The sequence below is a fragment of the Metarhizium album genome, assembly GCF_000804445.1.
Source record: "Metarhizium album ARSEF 1941 chromosome Unknown scaffold_33, whole genome shotgun sequence".
Taxonomy (NCBI): Eukaryota; Fungi; Ascomycota; class Sordariomycetes; order Hypocreales; family Clavicipitaceae; genus Metarhizium; species Metarhizium album.
In genome coordinates this window covers 1-16084 of record NW_024467607.1, presented here as the reverse complement: position 1 = coordinate 16084, position 16084 = coordinate 1, and the positions used below count along the sequence as shown (strand labels likewise).

The following is a 16084-nucleotide window of genomic DNA, read 5'->3' as shown; positions in this document are numbered from 1 at the left end:
TACCTTACCTGCGGTGCGTCGGCGAGAGCCGGCAGCCTGCATTGCCATGTCAGGAATAACAATGCAGAACAATGGCATTTCCGAATTTGAAAGCGGCGGCCGTCCTAGACTCCTAGTGTAACGTGGAGGGGGGGGGGGGGGGGCGGAGCCACCGTCGGTTGTTCCGTCTCGACACAGCAACAAAGCATAAATACAGACAGCTTAGGTGATGAATGACGATGACGACGGCGATGGACGATGATGCGTCGTCCTAAATTCCGCGGCCCAGGTGCCAAGTTCGTCCACCATGGCGGTCACAAGAAGGCCACAAAGGCCCACATAACCACGAATGTGGGGCGGCACGGCCGGAACTGCGGGGCACGCATCAGATCTTGACTTGCGTTGTTTAAACCTCATTTTGATCATCTGGACTTGTCCTCTCCCAACAACCCACACACACCAACCGTCGCCGTGACCGCCGTCTCGACCAGGACACGCCTTGTCCGTAACACGCCGTGTCTCTTTTTGGCTTCTCCGACAGCGGCCAGCCATGGCGCTAGAAACCCTATCGATCGAACACGTTCCCTCGTCCTATGCCGTCTACCTTGGCCTGTTTCAACATGTCCAAAACGCCGATTTTCTCCATCAACAACTTCTCAGTCACAATGCCGAATTCGAGTACGCTTTCGTCGACGCCTCAGTGGTACTGTTGGCCCCGTTGACCTGCCCCATCTTTTCCAGGGCACCCATCACAAGCCAGCGTTTGGAGTATCCAGCTCACCATGTGCTCATGTCGACCCGTAGGTCATGTCTCGCCGACAATTACTCTCAGCTGTTTTCAAGGCCGTCACCCTGGCTCTAAATGGTGCCCTCAAGACACCAAATATACACTCTGAGATTGTAGTCTCTCTGAATCCCTCCAATAATGTAAGCACACGCATGCCAAGAGCTGCCTCATTGTTTGCCCCAGCCTCCTAAAACTCTGCTGCAAGCCTCTGAAACAGACTGGTTAACGACGGGTCAGATTGCTGATTCCTATCGTCGGTTTGGCATTTCGTCTACTACAAAAAACCTTCTCGTCCTCAAAGTAACTTGTTGTTCCGATTCGAAGCCTGCACCCTCCAAAGACGTTATCGAGGCGCATTTAGCGGAGCATGTCAAGGGAAATCCTGTTGACGCCACAGACGCCAGAATTGCCGCTTCGACAGATATGAGCAAAGTCCGTAAATATTACAAGCTCAACGGCCTAAACTGGCTCGAGGCCGTCCAAGATGAACAACAAAAACGCGCAGAATTGGACGCGCTTGTAGTTAGCGCAATAGCACTACGTGGACTTGGGTCTTGATTGAACAAGCACAATCAAGGGAAATGCCCCAACTAGCAAAGTTTCGGCAGACGGGATATTTGAAATTATTTTTCATTTGATACTATTGTGAGTCATCAATCATGTACCCCCCTCTTTTCTCTACCGTTTCAGTTTTCATTACTCTAACATTGCAAAAGTGTGCTTTGAATGAATCGCTATGAACGTGACGTGAACGCCGTCCGTATCTCAAAAAAGAAAAATAACAGATTTGCTAAAAGAGATGACTGGGAAAAAAAAAAGGTTAACGAAAATGGTAGGAAATCACTTCGCCTCCGAGGATGTGAATTCTACGCAAGACGAAAAGTATTCTTAACGCGGCGGAGAACTTCGGCCCACATGGCATCACGCCCACTCTTGGTTCGCTGGACAGCGTCCTTGTTCTCTTGAGCACGCCGAAGCAAATATTTCATGCACTCGCCTGTGGTGCCCCAAACAAGGTACTTATAGGCGGGCAAGTTGGGGGTGGCCGAGACGTCGCCAGCGCGTGCCGATTGACTGGCCTCAACCAGCTCGCAGCTAATTTCGTCGGCCATGCCCTGGAGTTGAGCAAAGGCAATTTCGGATTTGGCACCACCAGCGTCGCAAATGGCACGAGCCTTTTGAACGGACTCGGCATTGTGAGTGGCAAGGACAAGATGGGCTGCGGGATATTCGCCGTTGCCCGCAAGAGTCGCGTTCCATTGACGGGTCAGAATACTGGCAGCGACGCCGTCGTAGCACGCGTCGGTATCGGCCTTGGTATCGAAGAAGCATTCACGAGGGTCTGATCCGAGATAGGCGCCACGAACAAGCTTGACGCCAAGCGAGAATCGGCCCTCCTGAGCCGTGGCAAGGTGGCGTTCCAAAACGGCCGGAGTCTTCTTCTTGTACGCTTGGTAGGTTCCGTAGATGGTGCAGGAATCAGGCTCGGTGTTGTACTTGTTGGCAAACTCCATGGTCCAGTCGTCAATACCGTCTTGGAGGGCATCCTGCTCAGCATCAAACAAGAGACGAACGCCACGCTCGTGGGCGAGCTGGCAGATGGAATTGATAGACTTGTACAGGTAAGGGCTGGCGGGAAGTTTGTGTTTCAGCTCATGGACAGCCAGACTACCAGCGCCGGTAAATCTGCGATCGAGGTTAGCAAGGCTGGCCCCTTTTTGATGAGTCGATAACCATCGGCAGCGAAGCTGAAGCCATCAAACACTTACTTGAGTGCGACGAAGTCCCCGGGCTGTGCCAAACGGACTGTTTCAAGAGTGCCCTCAGCCCAGGGCACAATCTCGTTGTCAATGACCTTTTGGGTCTCTTGTCCTGCAGCCGACTCGACCTCCTCAGCCTGCTTCTCCGTCAAGACGACCTCGCGAGCATATCCCAGAATCACGCCGGTGAAGCCAATGTTCTTCAACCTGCTGATGGTGGCCTGGACTTCAGCGGGATTCTCGCCAGCGCAAAACTGGGCATAGAAGGACTTCTTGAGGAAGTATCGAAGAACAGGATTTCTGTCAGGGTTAAAAACGGCGTTGGTGCTGTGAGCCAGCAAGGTCATGATCTGCAGCGACGGTGGCAGAAGCAGAGGAGAAGAGGACACGACAGTCGTGGCCAAGGAGCGGAGGATCATGCTTAGTGGCAAGACCGAGAGGGGTGCGCGGCTTGGTTCCAGGTTGGCCGGCGGAGGGACAGCACCTGGCAGCTCGGCGACGGTGGACGACTTGCGGTCCGAGGAGTGAATACACCGACGGTGCTGGGTCATGAGGGCAAAGCTGCCTCTGGGGAAAGTGGCCTTGTGGCCGTGATAGGCGCGAGCCGCCAGCGTCGTCGGGAGAAGAGCATTTGTGGACGAGAATGAGGCGGCACTGGTGGGAAGAGTAGAGGCCCTGCGAACGGGCAAGCAAGTAAACCCGCGAGGAGGCGCGGGTTTCATTGCAATGCTGTCGTTTTTTCGCGCGAGAAGCTTGCTGGTTCTGTCTCGGTGCTAATTTTCGTCGGTTTCCTAGTTGGAGAATGGGCAAGATGTGACGGGGAAGAGTGAAGAGGGATGAGGAGAGGCAAGAGAATGAGAAACACGGCGATGACTGGGCGGTGTTTAGTGTGCTTTTCTGGTCTCTGGTGGTTTGGCGTTGAGCGCGTGTTGAGTAAGCGTCGAGAGGGATGGGGGTGTTTCGGGCTTATCAGTGAGTGAACTTGGGAGGGTGCCTCGATGGGATGGAGAGATAAGAGGCAGCGAAGCAGACAGCAGGCTTCGTTGGCGGCGAGTGTGCCAGAGGAGGCGTCGAGGGGGAGAGAGCAGCAGCAGCAGCAGCAGCAGCAGCAGCAGCAAGGTGTCCACAGCAGGTTCAGCTGGGCAAACGTTTTGTGGTATATTAAGATGATTTTGACGATGATGTCGACGATGGTTAGTATGGACACACAAGATGAACCCCAAAGCCAACGGTTGTCGAGATAAGATGGCAGCGTGGGCTCCTCTCCAATATAGGTTCCAGTCTCCCCTCCTGCTCGCCTTTTCGCTTTCGGGGTCGGTGGGATTTTTTTTCTTTTCCTGCTTTTATCAACCAGGTGACCAAGATCGTGGGGTGGGCGGGCGCAGTGAATGAGGGTAAAAAGGCGTCTTATAACTTTTTGGCTGGCCCGTTCATGCCGGGGGTCCGGGAACGGAGTTATCGTGGCATAAGACAGGAGGGGATGAGGGAAAGTGGAAGAGAAGGGGGGGGGGTGGGAGCGGCGCGAGTCAACGTATGCCGAGGAACCGATGCAGAGTCGAGCAGGCGTACGCCGCCCATACGGACGCCCATACGGACGGTAATCGATTATCTCTGGGCAGCGCGCAGGCGGGCGGCGACGACTCGGACGGGCGAGCTTCTCTCCTGGGGCCGATAGTGAGAAACAGCCCCAAGACACAACACAGCTGCTGGTCAGGTGCTGGTCCGATAAAGGGCACCGAGCCCACGCCATTAATAAGACCACCCCCCGCCCAGAACCAGCGAGACTTGCAAAACGCGCCATCTATTACACAAGCATTGAGCTTTATCTCGAGTCGACCCCACCAAAACCTGAGCCATGCCGTTCCAACGCCCCCCGGACTCTTTGCATACGCCCCCACCTTTCATCCTGTCCAGCAAGCCAAGCAAGCAATCATGCAGGGCCCTGCCCGCCTACTTTCCAAATCGGGTGCAAATCGATCACGTGGCCGTCTGTTGTGAAATTAACTTGGCACGTACGGAGTAGCCTGGTCCTGGACGCCCGATTGTAGCCGCGACTCCCCTTCTTTTTTTTTTTCTTTTTTTTTCCTCTCGTTTCTTTTCCTTTCCCTTCCCGCGCTGCCTGCTGCATCTCCACACTTGATACGGAGTAGCAGATTTGCATTGGCCAATGGTCCTGACGCGTCCTGCAAGATCCTTGCTTCTGGAATGCCTCCGATACGACAGATAGCAGATAGGCAAAACACAAGCTCTGCGCTCCCGTATGCCGGTCCCATATGGGCATTCCAGCTTGCTTCCAGGCAGCGGGCAGACAAAGCTTTACGAGCAGGGCAAAGGCAGCCTGAGAGTAGCCGCCCACTCGAAAGCTGCGCCTGTGACGACGCCATGTCTCACCTTCTTTTTTTCTTCTTCTTTGCGCGCGTTCCATTTGGACGCGGACAAGCGGGGGGGGGGGCCAACCTGGCGGACACAGTCACACACACAGCATAACAATCACATCGTCTCTGCGAGTCACCCAGCAAGACGAGCGTCGAGGAGTGAACTTTTGCCTCGTCCTTTCTGGCCTTGCGCATAGCACGGAGCGCTGGAGCCCTCAGACAGCCGCATGTCCATTGGGGGGAGCAACAAGGGACGCGACGCCCATTGAGGAGCCGAGCATCATGACGCCGTTGCACGACGTCCTGTCGCCGCCATGCTGAATCACAGATAAAAGCACGAGCGCTTATGTATTGTGCTGCAAACAGCAAACCATTGATACAATACTCCGCACGTCGTAATACGCGGCATATCCCCCCCATCGGGAACCAATGGTCCATGCCTTCTTCTTCGTTCATGTCCATTGTTCCCCGACGCGCCGGACCGCCGTCTTGACCTCGCCGAGCCAGTTTACGGAAAGGATTGCAGTAGGCAATGGCCATTACCCTGGCACCCCCGGACTAATCGTTCTACAGAGCAATGCAGGATACTACAGAACGATGCGACCCTGACAAGGCACCTCGTCCGTGTTTGGTACCACGTCGTGCTGTATGGATTAGAAACACGTAACTAACTACCTTACGTGGGCCAAGAGAGCGCATTTAGCCCCATGTCGCTTCCCAATGCCCATCCATCCTCATGTCCCATGAAAGGGCATGGAACACGACCTACGTCGTCGAAACCCAGGGTGATTCACGATATGCGACCTTGGGGGTCCGCAGACAGACCTCGCTTCCAGTATTGCTGCTCGTACTCCGTACTACGAGTATGGGTACCATCGTGTATGATTATTATTGCATTACACCCTCCCTAAGTACTCCGTGATATAGTATTGTACGCGTGACGGGGCGGAGCAGTGAGTCGTCATTTTCTGCTCATCAAATCAAGTGGACCCGCACCCAGCCACTGCCACTGCCGGCAAGGCCGAAAGTCGGACCCCGAACCCACAATCCACTTTAGAAGGGATGGAACCCCTTCGCATGGCGTCGGCAGCTGCAAACCAAACAAAAGTCCAGGGGAAAGCATCCAGCCGCGTCAGTCAACCAACTGGTCCACCCACCGTGCTTGGACTTGGACTCACGCATGCACATCAATGATGAGCACCAAGGCCGATTGCCATCTTTTCCCCGCTGCGCGAGTTTGTACCGAGCACGGGATACGGTTACGGGATACGGGGTACGGAGCAAGGCTTGACGAGTTGCGTGGATGGCGCAGCCATTGTTGGTTCGTCGGCACCAAGGGTGGTGTGACTGCCATCATGGACGTCGAGGTGGTGCGCGGATAAGCTTTGTGGTGTTTGACCTTGGGTTACCCGCCCTGCGACTAGGGTTATCGCTGGGACCGGCGCCGTTTGGTCTGTCTTCTCCGTCACGCTTCGCCCCATGGGCGTCACGGGTTGCGTACCGAGCATGCGTGGATATGAGATGGAGACGCAGGCCGACGTCGGAGGAGGCTCTCCACGTACCCTATCGGTCTGCCACGGGCTAAGCCTACGAGGTCCTGTACCCCCCCGTACGCGAGCCCAAACAACAGTCCAAGCTTGGCCGTGCGTCCAGCGGCTGATAGGGAGAACCTATCTGGGCCATGCAGCCCAAAGATGGCGCCTGTTAGCCACACGTCTCGTTTTGCATTTGTCTGATGGCGCCGCTACTGAGAGCCGACACTTGCCATGTCTCGTACGGTCGGTCCTTGATGTCGCGGCTGTTGCCCATCAATCAAGTCTTCCATGTAGCAGGCTTGCGAGCGTGGCCCACGATGATGTGTAATGCTGATAGGAAGTCGTCAAGAATGCCAAGGTTTGAGCTTGCACTTACGCGATAGGGAAAAGGCGCCCGCTACCGTCAGCGTCGCCATCGTCGTGGAAAACATGTCGCTGCGGCCTCGATACCTGTCAATGGTGCTTTCCAGTCCCAACGCTACAAAGCTCCAAAAGCTCGTCTTGGCCCCCATTCGAAAACCCTCACGGATGCCACCCTGCATTGCATGATAGTTTTTGGATTTGTGGTAGAGATACCATCCCGCCGTGGTGTCGGGCATCTTGTGTGCGTGTTCTGCTCGGAAGCGGAGCTGAGCCACCTGACCGCCCTGCAGAGCACCAAGCGTGAGGCCAATCACCCCCGACGATAGCGACCCAAGCAGAATGCGAGCCGGCGTTGAAATGGACAGCCTCGGGTATGCGTCGGACGGAAACGCATCGTGATCGTGCCCCGACGAGGTTGAGGGTGACGGTGTGGTTGTAGAGGTAGAGGCGGTGGATGCAAGCACACCCGCAGAAGATAGGACGTCCATGACGGAGCTCTGTGTCGCCCTTGAACGGCATACACACGATCAGAATCTGGTCTCTAGAGCCACGATTGTAAATCCCAAGACTTTACTCTTGACGCCCTCTTGTATGGCTTTTGGATGATGTCTTTCGCCACCTCTTTTATCAAATCGCGTTGTCGATCTCGCGGTAGAGGCTGGATTCGGTGGGCTTATTTGCGATGGATGACGTGGACCGTGTCGGTTGTCGAACAAACGGGGGGGCGATCAGAACCTGCCATCGAGCCGTAATGAATTCATGAATGAGCCGAAAGTGAAAATCAAGTAAGATCGACAGGGTAGAATACCGCTCTCCGTCATCAATGTCGTCAGGAGCTGTGCCTGAACCGCCGTTTTTCGTTTTCTTCTTCCTCCTTTCTTTCTTTCCTTTATTTTTTTTCCCCAGCCTGGAAGTCGCACACAAGTGGCAGTTGAAGGTCCCTCGCCGGAGCGGAGTTTCCGTGACACCGTGCCTCGTGCGCCACCACGGTGGGAGCACGTGATTCGTGCATCGAACCGCAGTTTGTCTCTTGTTGTTTTGCCGTGAATCTACAGCCAAACGATGAACCGACTTCACAAAACGCACTTGACTCACGCGCAACAATGGCATGTCTTGATTATGTTGGAAAATCGCGGTGCTCAATACACTAACAATCTAAACAGACTGTCGTGGGTGACGGCCACATTTCGCTCCGTCTCAAGCACGGCATTCACACCATCTACCTCTTCGCAGATGCACAGGCATCCATGTCCGACATCACCAAGGAGCTGCTAGAACTTCTGAGCGAGCGATATCCGAACGGCCTCACCACAGCTACAGCGCCGCCCAAAACTACACCAATCCCTCCGAGTCCCAAAGTAGTCTATGGACTTCTCAACGTGCCAAACGACCCCTCCAGAGGGTGGAGGAGGGTCAAGACAGGCGAGGATGAAAGCAGCACGCCAACAACCTGTGGACTCGAGAACAATAGCATAGTGTCCTTCACCTTTGTTTCGGACCTCGAGGATGAGGACGTTGTATTCGAGGTGGAATGGCCCAAGGACGACGACGAATTGTACGACCAAGCAGTGTGAGACGCGCCCTGGTTTTCATGACACACCTATGAACAACCACGTGTATTATTTATGTAATAACCTCGTCTCTTTTTTTTTTTTTTTTTTTTTTTTTTTTTTGGGTCTTTTCGCTCCGCTGTAGGATCAAACCACCAAGCGCTTCGGCTATTGACGCAACAAGCGAGGATGGGGTCCCATGGGTCGCGAGTTGGCATCCTCAAGCCACACCCCACCACAAGCCCTGCCTTCATTAATCTGCTTATCGAGGGGATGAAAACGGCTCAAGCTTAATTCGAAGCGGGATGTTGGAGACAACTTGTCCTCTTGCATCACCCAAGCACCTTCAGAGAGAGCCGCCTCAGCTGTTAATGCTGGACTAAGCGGGTCGGGGCCGGTAACCATGCGTCCACAGAAAGAGTGAGGGCAACCCACGGCGCTAGGAAAGACATGAAAAAAGTAGGGTTTTAATGGTCCTCGATGGAAATCAAAGAGTGCATGTTGTCGTACAAACTGCACTGGTTTCACGGCAGAGTCGATTCCACCTGTTGATAGTATCAAGCTCTCCTCCTCGATCTTAGCACTTGGTGTTGAATCAGGTTTTTTTTTCTACGTCAGCTTTCTCGACCTGCAGGCACTGGGTGCGAAACTGCGCCCACCGGGACGCCTGCGCTTGGTGGAATTGGCTCGCATCCGCGCAAGACTCGCGTCGTGGAAAGGATGGCATTAAGACGTAGTTATCCGCAACCCCCTGGCGTGCGGGCTATGAATTATTATTGAAGAACGAAGAGTAGATGCGAAGACAAGCCTATCCATGCCGGAGTCAAACCAAGTTGACTGTGTAGGGTTGGGCGACGCCAAATGAAGCATGTCAGTGCCAAGCTTTGGCCCAGGATGCAACTAGGATCTAGATGAATCTCGGGGTTCCTCTGCATCTGCGAATCGGTCTTTCTCCATCAATAGCCGGGCAGGCAAGCCGGGCAAGTGAGCTGCCCGTCTCGGACAAGATGTCATACTCGAGCCCAGTCTTGCGGAGCAACTTGATGAAGGGATCCCGGGCGAGAGAAGCGTTTGCGTCGACCAAGCAGAAGCGAATGGTGGCACAGATCAAAGACCGGCTTCTCCCGCAATGCAAGGCCGCCGGATTCGGGAGCTTGTTCAGCCGTAGTGCCTCGGCCGTTATCTGCAAAGCCCATACGATCGGTAACGCGCACTTGGTGTTCACGGGTCACGGCACGGGTTTCTCAGAGACGTGGGACCTACTACTGAGGTCCTGGCAGGCGGCACGCTGGGAGAAGGGAACAAAAGGGAACGGAACACTTTCCCGGAACTTGCTTCACCGTGGCTTCGATCCGGAAACGGGGTTCGAGTTGACCAATCGTGATGAGCCTTGCAGATCGAGATGCCAAACCAGATCAGATTCGCGACGTGACTCGGAGAAGTGGACCGATGAGGCCTGCCACGGCCGTGATGCTGGTACGTACTAACTGGCAGCAGGCACAGTCTCGGTCTGTTCTGTTAAGCAGTACCGCGCTCCAACCGAGCAGCTCAACCATGGCGTCGAACCCCAAGCCGGCGGTCTCCAAGAACGGTCACCAAGTCCGGTGGGTCGCCTCACGTCTTCCGACTCTATGACGCGCCCATCATGGAGCATCTCCGGAGAGCCAGTATAAAACGCCCCCCTCGGGCCGTGGCGACGGCTTCCGGGCGGCGAGATTCGAATCCATTGCGGACGGACAGCTAGTACATCAGCCCGAGGCCTCAACCTATCCAACACACAGCGGCGAAGCGTTCAGCAAAAGCACACACGAGATGAAGGACAAACGCGAGGTCACTGACGAGTTCAATGACATTGTCAACATGACCGCTGCCGAGCTAGAAGAGTGGCTCAAGTCTGACGATTCCAAGGCTGCGGGATGGCCCAAACAAGGCAACGGTGAGGAATCCGTCGGCCACGACAGCGGCCGCAAAATTGTCCAGATTCTTAAGGACAATCCGCAAAAGAGCCCGGGCAAGTACACCGAAGATCATGTTCAACACATGAGAAAGGTCGTTTCGTATTGGTACGTTGCTGCGGGCGTCGTGCCGTGCACCGCCTCACCCTCACCCTCACCCTCCTCCGGGCATGGAACTGATTGCGGCGTACCGTGGTAGCAAACGGCATTTGGCTCAGGAGAGCAAAGCAAACGACCAAAAGTCTGTTGAAGAAGTCAAGAAGACGAAATCCTATGCGTCCCTCAAGAACTGGGGCCACGACCCCTTGAAGGCCAGAGAAGGCGACAATCGGGACCACGAGGGTGAGGAAGAGAAGCGGGACGAGGAAGCGGAGATTACTGACGAGAATGAGGACGGCAAGGAAGACGGTGGCACCAAAAGGGCGTCCAAGGACAGCCAGAATGGAGAAAACAAGAGACAAAAGACGGAAAACTCTGCACCCAACAAGGAGGCCAATGACGGTGGTGCAGCCGAGTCGACAGACAGCCAGGACAAGAAAGATGGCGCAGAGACCAAGGGCGACGCGCAGAAGTCCTCCCATGGTCAAGACGACAGCCGGGAAAACAAGAAGAATGGGAACAGCGACAAGAATGGTTCCGCAGGCGATGGCGCAGGCGGCAAGGAACCAAAGAAGGGAGACACTGTGAGTTGGAACTGGGGCCAAGGACAGCCAGAAGGTACCGTCAAGGACGTCAAGCACGAAAAGTGAGAGCATACCCGCGGCCCATTTGACTTGTCCAGATTTCCCTTGTACTTGCTTCTAACTCGCAGCAGAGCTTCGGTCACGACCAAGAAAGGAAATACAGTTTCGCGTGACGGCACTGCCGAGGATCCTGCCGTGGTCATTGACGCAGGCCAGTCGAAAGCAGTCAAGCTTAATCATGAGCTTAATTAGTCGCGTCACTGGTCCATGGGTTATAGCTGTTTCCATACGCGCCTGTTGGGAGAAGTTGTCCTGGTATCGCCTGTATATACTTGGTTGGCCAGGGACAACGACTAGTCGTCATTGATTGCTTACGAGGGTGCTGAACGCGCCAGCATAAGCCCCAAGGTACGATTTGCTCAGGATGAGTGACCGTCGGACATGGAGCAGGACGAGATCACACCGTCACGGAGTATCGTAGACCAATCTTGAATACATGACCGTTGGAATCTTGGCGGTGAAATGCGAATCACCACATGGCGCGCATAGGAAACTCTGTGCGGCGATAGTTTTGTTATCGGTCAGTCACCTTTGAATGTAATCAAGTGTTGACTACGCGTAACTTGCAGTGAAGTCATGAGCCCGACAAGGAGATGAGGATGAATGTCACGACTAGACGGGCAGAAGTTGATTGGCCAAAAGTAATGCTTTACAGATGCCGAGTACAGTCAGCCAGCTTCATCGTCTCTTCCATACCAGTTGAACCCTCTCCCTGAGACGGACTTGGCAGATAACCTTTCGAGACGTAGCTAGCTACCAACAGTGAGATTATAGGACCAAGTTTGGGCGGGAGGATGTAAACGGAGAACTCACGGCGCTACATTTGGCAGGGTCAACTGTTCGAGCCTCATATTCATATCGTGCGGATTTGCCGACTCCAGGTGAACAACGGAATGGCGCCGGACACGCACCAAACGACAGAATTGGCAGATGGAAGCAGCGACTGAACATGGCGCCTCATGGTACAGTCTCGTATTTATGGCTACACGGCGTGAAGGGACGTAGTTTTAATACTTGCCACAACTCCGTCAGCCAACGCGCAGTATCCGACTTACTACGAGTCAAGCCCTACGTGTCATGTCTGCCAACCCGGGACGTAACAAGCACTACCCACACCGAGGGCGGCATTAGAGCCAAGCGAAACACGCGCAGAGCATGCGGGCATCGTCTCGGTAGAGAATATGCAGCGTAGCCTGCGAGTTTTAGACGTTGGAAACAGAGTCAGGTAAATGACACGATTGCGGCTTCGGGTGCTCGCAATGATATCCGGGGAAATGGTGTAGGGGTTCTCACATTTGCTTTGCATGTAGAAGGTCCGGGGTTCACATCCCCGTTTCTCCATTTGTGGTTTATTTTTTATGCTCTACCTTGAATTTTTCTTCTTGACCGCGCAAACAAACCACCGAGCGTCGTCCCTTCACTTGTCACGTCTCGTATACTTGCAATCTCTTGTATGTTTACCCTCTGTTCTTTACTTGCCCTCTCTTCTATACGTGCCACCTGGCTAGCCACACAAGGAGAGAGATGGAGACGAAACAACGGCAGCCTAGTAAATATACGTCTGCAGATATTCTCTCGACGCAAGTCGCCGCGCAGTGCGCATTCCCAAGGCGGGAGAGGGACCTGCGTGTGAAAAGCGAACAGAGGGAGAACGCGTGTGGCATTGAAGCCTGTGATTTAGTGGGAAAGAATGCCTGCAATGTTGGTCAAAGCATAACCTACGGACCAGCCGCAGGGAAATATGCTAAATAACTATGCTTAGACATGTCCACGAGACTTGGAATGTCGTCGAAAGCCCACAATCTGAGCCATTTCGGCCCAGAAGCCAACCGGCGGCTCGTCAAAAGTATTCTCATAGGCCTCGATCTCGGGTCGCTGCCAGACGAGGTCGACCTCGCCGGGGGGTATGTAGCGAGTCTTCTTGAGCAGCTTCCACCCAACAAAGAGGAGCACGGCCAAAATCTGCATCGAGTAGTTTTGGAAGAAGACTTGGACATCCCACCGGGGCCGGAACGCGTAGTACCCGTACGTGAGGGCGACCAGACCCTGGACAGCGAGCGCGATGTAGGCGCAGTAGGGCTGGAAGTATCCGTAGTAGGGCCGCTCTGCTCTCCTGCTGACGCCCTGCACCTTGCAGGCCCTGTAGTAGTTGAGGTAGGTGATGGACATGACGAGGTAGGTGATGAGGCCGCCGCCCGTGACGATGCTGATGAGCCAGCCCAGGACCTTGGCCGATCCGTTGGCCACCTGCAGGAAGGAGAGAAGGGGGAAGCACATGACGACGCAGAAGCACCAGACGGGAACGCCGCTCTTGTTGCAGTAGCGCAGGCACTTGGGGGCACGGCCTTCCAGGGCCAGGGAGTAGAGGGCGCGAGTAGCGGCGTATGTATACGTGTTGCCGGCGGAGAAGATGGACGTGAGGATCAGGAAGTTGACAATGTGCGGCAGGACGCTGACGCCCAGGGACTCCATGGCAATGACGTACGGCGAGGCGGCTGCGCTGCCTGTCGAGCCGCTTCCGAACCAGATCTCGACAAGCGTCGGGTCGTTGTAGGCGCAGACAATCCCGACAGCCAGGGCGCCGACGGCGAAGAAGATGCAGAATCGGTAGTAGACGGTTTTGAAGGCGGCCCTGATGTAGACGCTCGGCCGCTGAGCCTCTGCCGACACCATGGAGATGTACTCTGGGCCGACGACGCAGAAGGAGGCGCTCCAGAGGCAGGCGAGAAAACCCTCGAACCGACCCAAGTCTCCGTCACCGAGATAAGTGGCAAAGGCTCCCGGGTTGGAGAAGTGCCGAAAGCCATATGCGTCATGCCGGGGGTTGCCGCCACACATGGTGACAAAGGTGAAGGCGAACAAGATGAAGATCAAGATGAGCTTTCCGCCGGAGAGCCAGAACTCAGCCTCGCCGTAGAAGCGAACGGCAAGAACATTGAGAAGGCTGTGGACGGGAACAAGTCAACAAGATGAAGTCCTCGCCCGAAGCACCGGGATGCACATGCTGCGGCCGCGACAGGAGCCGGGAATGGTCCCTGGCCAAGTCGTCAACAGAAGAGGCACCACATACCCGTAGCATATAATGACAGCAGCGCAGACGCCGGCCGTCGGTCCCGGGCTTGTCACGTTCCCGTTCCAGAAGGAAATGACAAAGGTGAGAGCCGTGATCTCAAACGGAATGAGCAAAGCCTCGTAGAGGAAGAAGTTCCAGCCGGCCAGGAAGCCCAGAGCGTCGTCGACCCAGTACCCAGCAAGCCGAACAAAGCCACCCGCCACAGGCATGTAGGTGCTCATCTCAGCAATCGAGTTGTTCACCAGGGACAGCACGACCGAGTACAGCGTGTAGGCGATCAGGAGGCTGGCCGGGCCGCCTTTGGCAAGGCCGCCGCCGATGCTGATGAAGAGGGCGGTGCCGATGGAACCGCCGGCAGCAATGAGTTGGATCTGACGGTTCTGAAGCCGCCGGTGGAGATGTCCCATGTCCAAGTCTCGCACATGCTGGGAGCTGCCGGCGTCGGCCGAGTCGACCTTGACTTGCTTCTCGCCTCTGTCACCGAGATGCATCTTTGCTGAGTTGTTGCAGATCCGCCAACCAAGTAGAGGGGCGGGAGGAATCGACAGAATTCTCTGGCGATAAAGATGAGATCAGGGGAGTTTGGACACGACCAGAAAGTTTGGTGACATATTAAACAAAAAGACCGACGACTGCGTCTCCCCCCCTCCCCCCGGCGGAGGACCTGAAAGCGCCGCCGATGGATGCAGGCCTTCTCATGCACGCCATTTGATGAATGGAAACAAGCCTTCGGTGGAGCCAATGGTACAGGATCCAGAATCTTGACAGTCCTTCTGGGGGTGGCGAAGAGCCGAAGCAATTGTCGCTCGAGCTGTCAAAAACATGGCTTCAGCAACCCACGCCGCCACGCACACGGATGGCCGTATTGAGTTTAGGGCGCCTTCAGCCTTCCAAAGGCGTTGGTAGCGGGAAACATTAGCTTCAAAGCCACACAGGGCAGTTTGACAGACTGTGGCCGCGGTTGTGAAACTCGGCGACGTGTAAAGGTGGTGATGGGGTTGTGAGGGCGAGCTCGTTTGCCCCTGGTTGCTCGAGAGCAGACGGCGCCGCGGCGTCTAGAATCGACCAAGACCTAGGAGCTGGAGTGTCTCGGGTGGTGGAAAGCGGCATTTCATGATGGAAGCCGAATCCGAAGCACTCCGAGTCGTGTGGGTGTTGCGACGAGTTTCCCATTGGGCCCCTGTGTTTGTGGTTCATCCCCAGACTGGCACCTTGGTACGTGGTTACTTGGTAGGTTGCCTTGCTGATGTCTCGTGACTCGGGAGACGAGAGGTCTACTGCTTGTATCTCCAAGAGCCACCGCAATTCTCTCATCACCTAACAGGACATACATGAGGCGCATCAAGTTGCCGTACCACCCAGCCCGCTCGCCATTATATGTAGTGCGCCTGGGTGGACAAGTTCGCGGTCTCTCTCAGCACAGCGTTCCAAGCGAATTGTTTCCTATCGGAATCACAAGGCCTGAGCATGTGGCATTTCGGACGCAAGAGAGGGGGAGGCGCGGAGATGTCACGCCAAGGTGAGGGTGAGAATGACGCGGGCCAGCATGCGCCATTTGATGAAACAGGTGGCGCCGAGTACCCCACAGATGTCTCTCTCCAACAGCATGGATGGATAACTGCCGAGTGAGATGAATCTGATCTGTATTAACAAGTTTTGGGCCCATGGAGGAGAGCACACGGGCTCGGGTTGCATTTCTGGCTGCCGTCCTACGCGGCCACATTGTAGCCGGAACGGCATATGCTACTACTACTCTACAGGATAGAAACCGTGATTCTCGTCAATTTCGATGTACTTGTAGTACTGCATTGTCAAAGACTCAAGTTCATCAGCCGGGAATCTTGAATGCCTGGTTCCTGTCGAGACTCGAGATTCGACATGCGGGCGATCCAAGGTGTCAAGGGTTACAGATTTCATCGACATGACCGACCGACCATGAGGGATTTTACAGACGGAATTTAAAC

General features: G+C 55.0%; 6 protein-coding genes across 6 annotated transcripts; 3 read left to right on the top strand and 3 right to left on the bottom strand.

The window, feature by feature from the left end:
- Positions 1-1632: 1632 nt before the first annotated feature.
- Positions 1633-3248, bottom strand: MAM_07565 (proline oxidase PrnD; the record flags this gene model as incomplete). Its single annotated transcript, XM_040826363.1, has 2 exons — positions 1633-2452; positions 2536-3248. The coding sequence occupies 2 exons, from the start codon at positions 3246-3248 to the stop codon at positions 1633-1635; spliced, it is 1533 nt and encodes a 510-aa protein (XP_040675576.1).
- Positions 3249-6780: 3532 nt separating this feature from the next.
- On the bottom strand, positions 6781-7287 carry MAM_07564 (uncharacterized protein; the record flags this gene model as incomplete). Its single annotated transcript, XM_040826362.1, has 1 exon — positions 6781-7287. One exon carries the CDS (start codon positions 7285-7287, stop codon positions 6781-6783), a length of 507 nt encoding a protein of 168 aa, XP_040675575.1.
- A 615-nt stretch (positions 7288-7902) lies between these two features.
- Positions 7903-8373, top strand: MAM_07563 (uncharacterized protein; the record flags this gene model as incomplete). The annotated part of the gene is made up of 2 exons (XM_040826361.1): positions 7903-7920; positions 7963-8373. 2 exons carry the CDS (start codon positions 7903-7905, stop codon positions 8371-8373), a joined length of 429 nt encoding a protein of 142 aa, XP_040675574.1.
- Positions 8374-9392: 1019 nt separating this feature from the next.
- MAM_07562 (uncharacterized protein) lies at positions 9393-9836 on the top strand (the record flags this gene model as incomplete). The annotated part of the gene is made up of 1 exon (XM_040826360.1): positions 9393-9836. The coding sequence occupies one exon, from the start codon at positions 9393-9395 to the stop codon at positions 9834-9836; it is 444 nt and encodes a 147-aa protein (XP_040675573.1).
- Positions 9837-10161: 325 nt separating this feature from the next.
- MAM_07561 (DNA-binding protein) lies at positions 10162-11239 on the top strand (the record flags this gene model as incomplete). The annotated part of the gene is made up of 3 exons (XM_040826359.1): positions 10162-10412; positions 10504-11049; positions 11119-11239. The coding sequence occupies 3 exons, from the start codon at positions 10162-10164 to the stop codon at positions 11237-11239; spliced, it is 918 nt and encodes a 305-aa protein (XP_040675572.1).
- Positions 11240-12805: 1566 nt separating this feature from the next.
- MAM_07560 (Amino acid/polyamine transporter I) lies at positions 12806-14611 on the bottom strand (the record flags this gene model as incomplete). The annotated part of the gene is made up of 2 exons (XM_040826358.1): positions 12806-13991; positions 14118-14611. 2 exons carry the CDS (start codon positions 14609-14611, stop codon positions 12806-12808), a joined length of 1680 nt encoding a protein of 559 aa, XP_040675571.1.
- Between the last annotated feature and the right edge of the window lie 1473 nt (positions 14612-16084).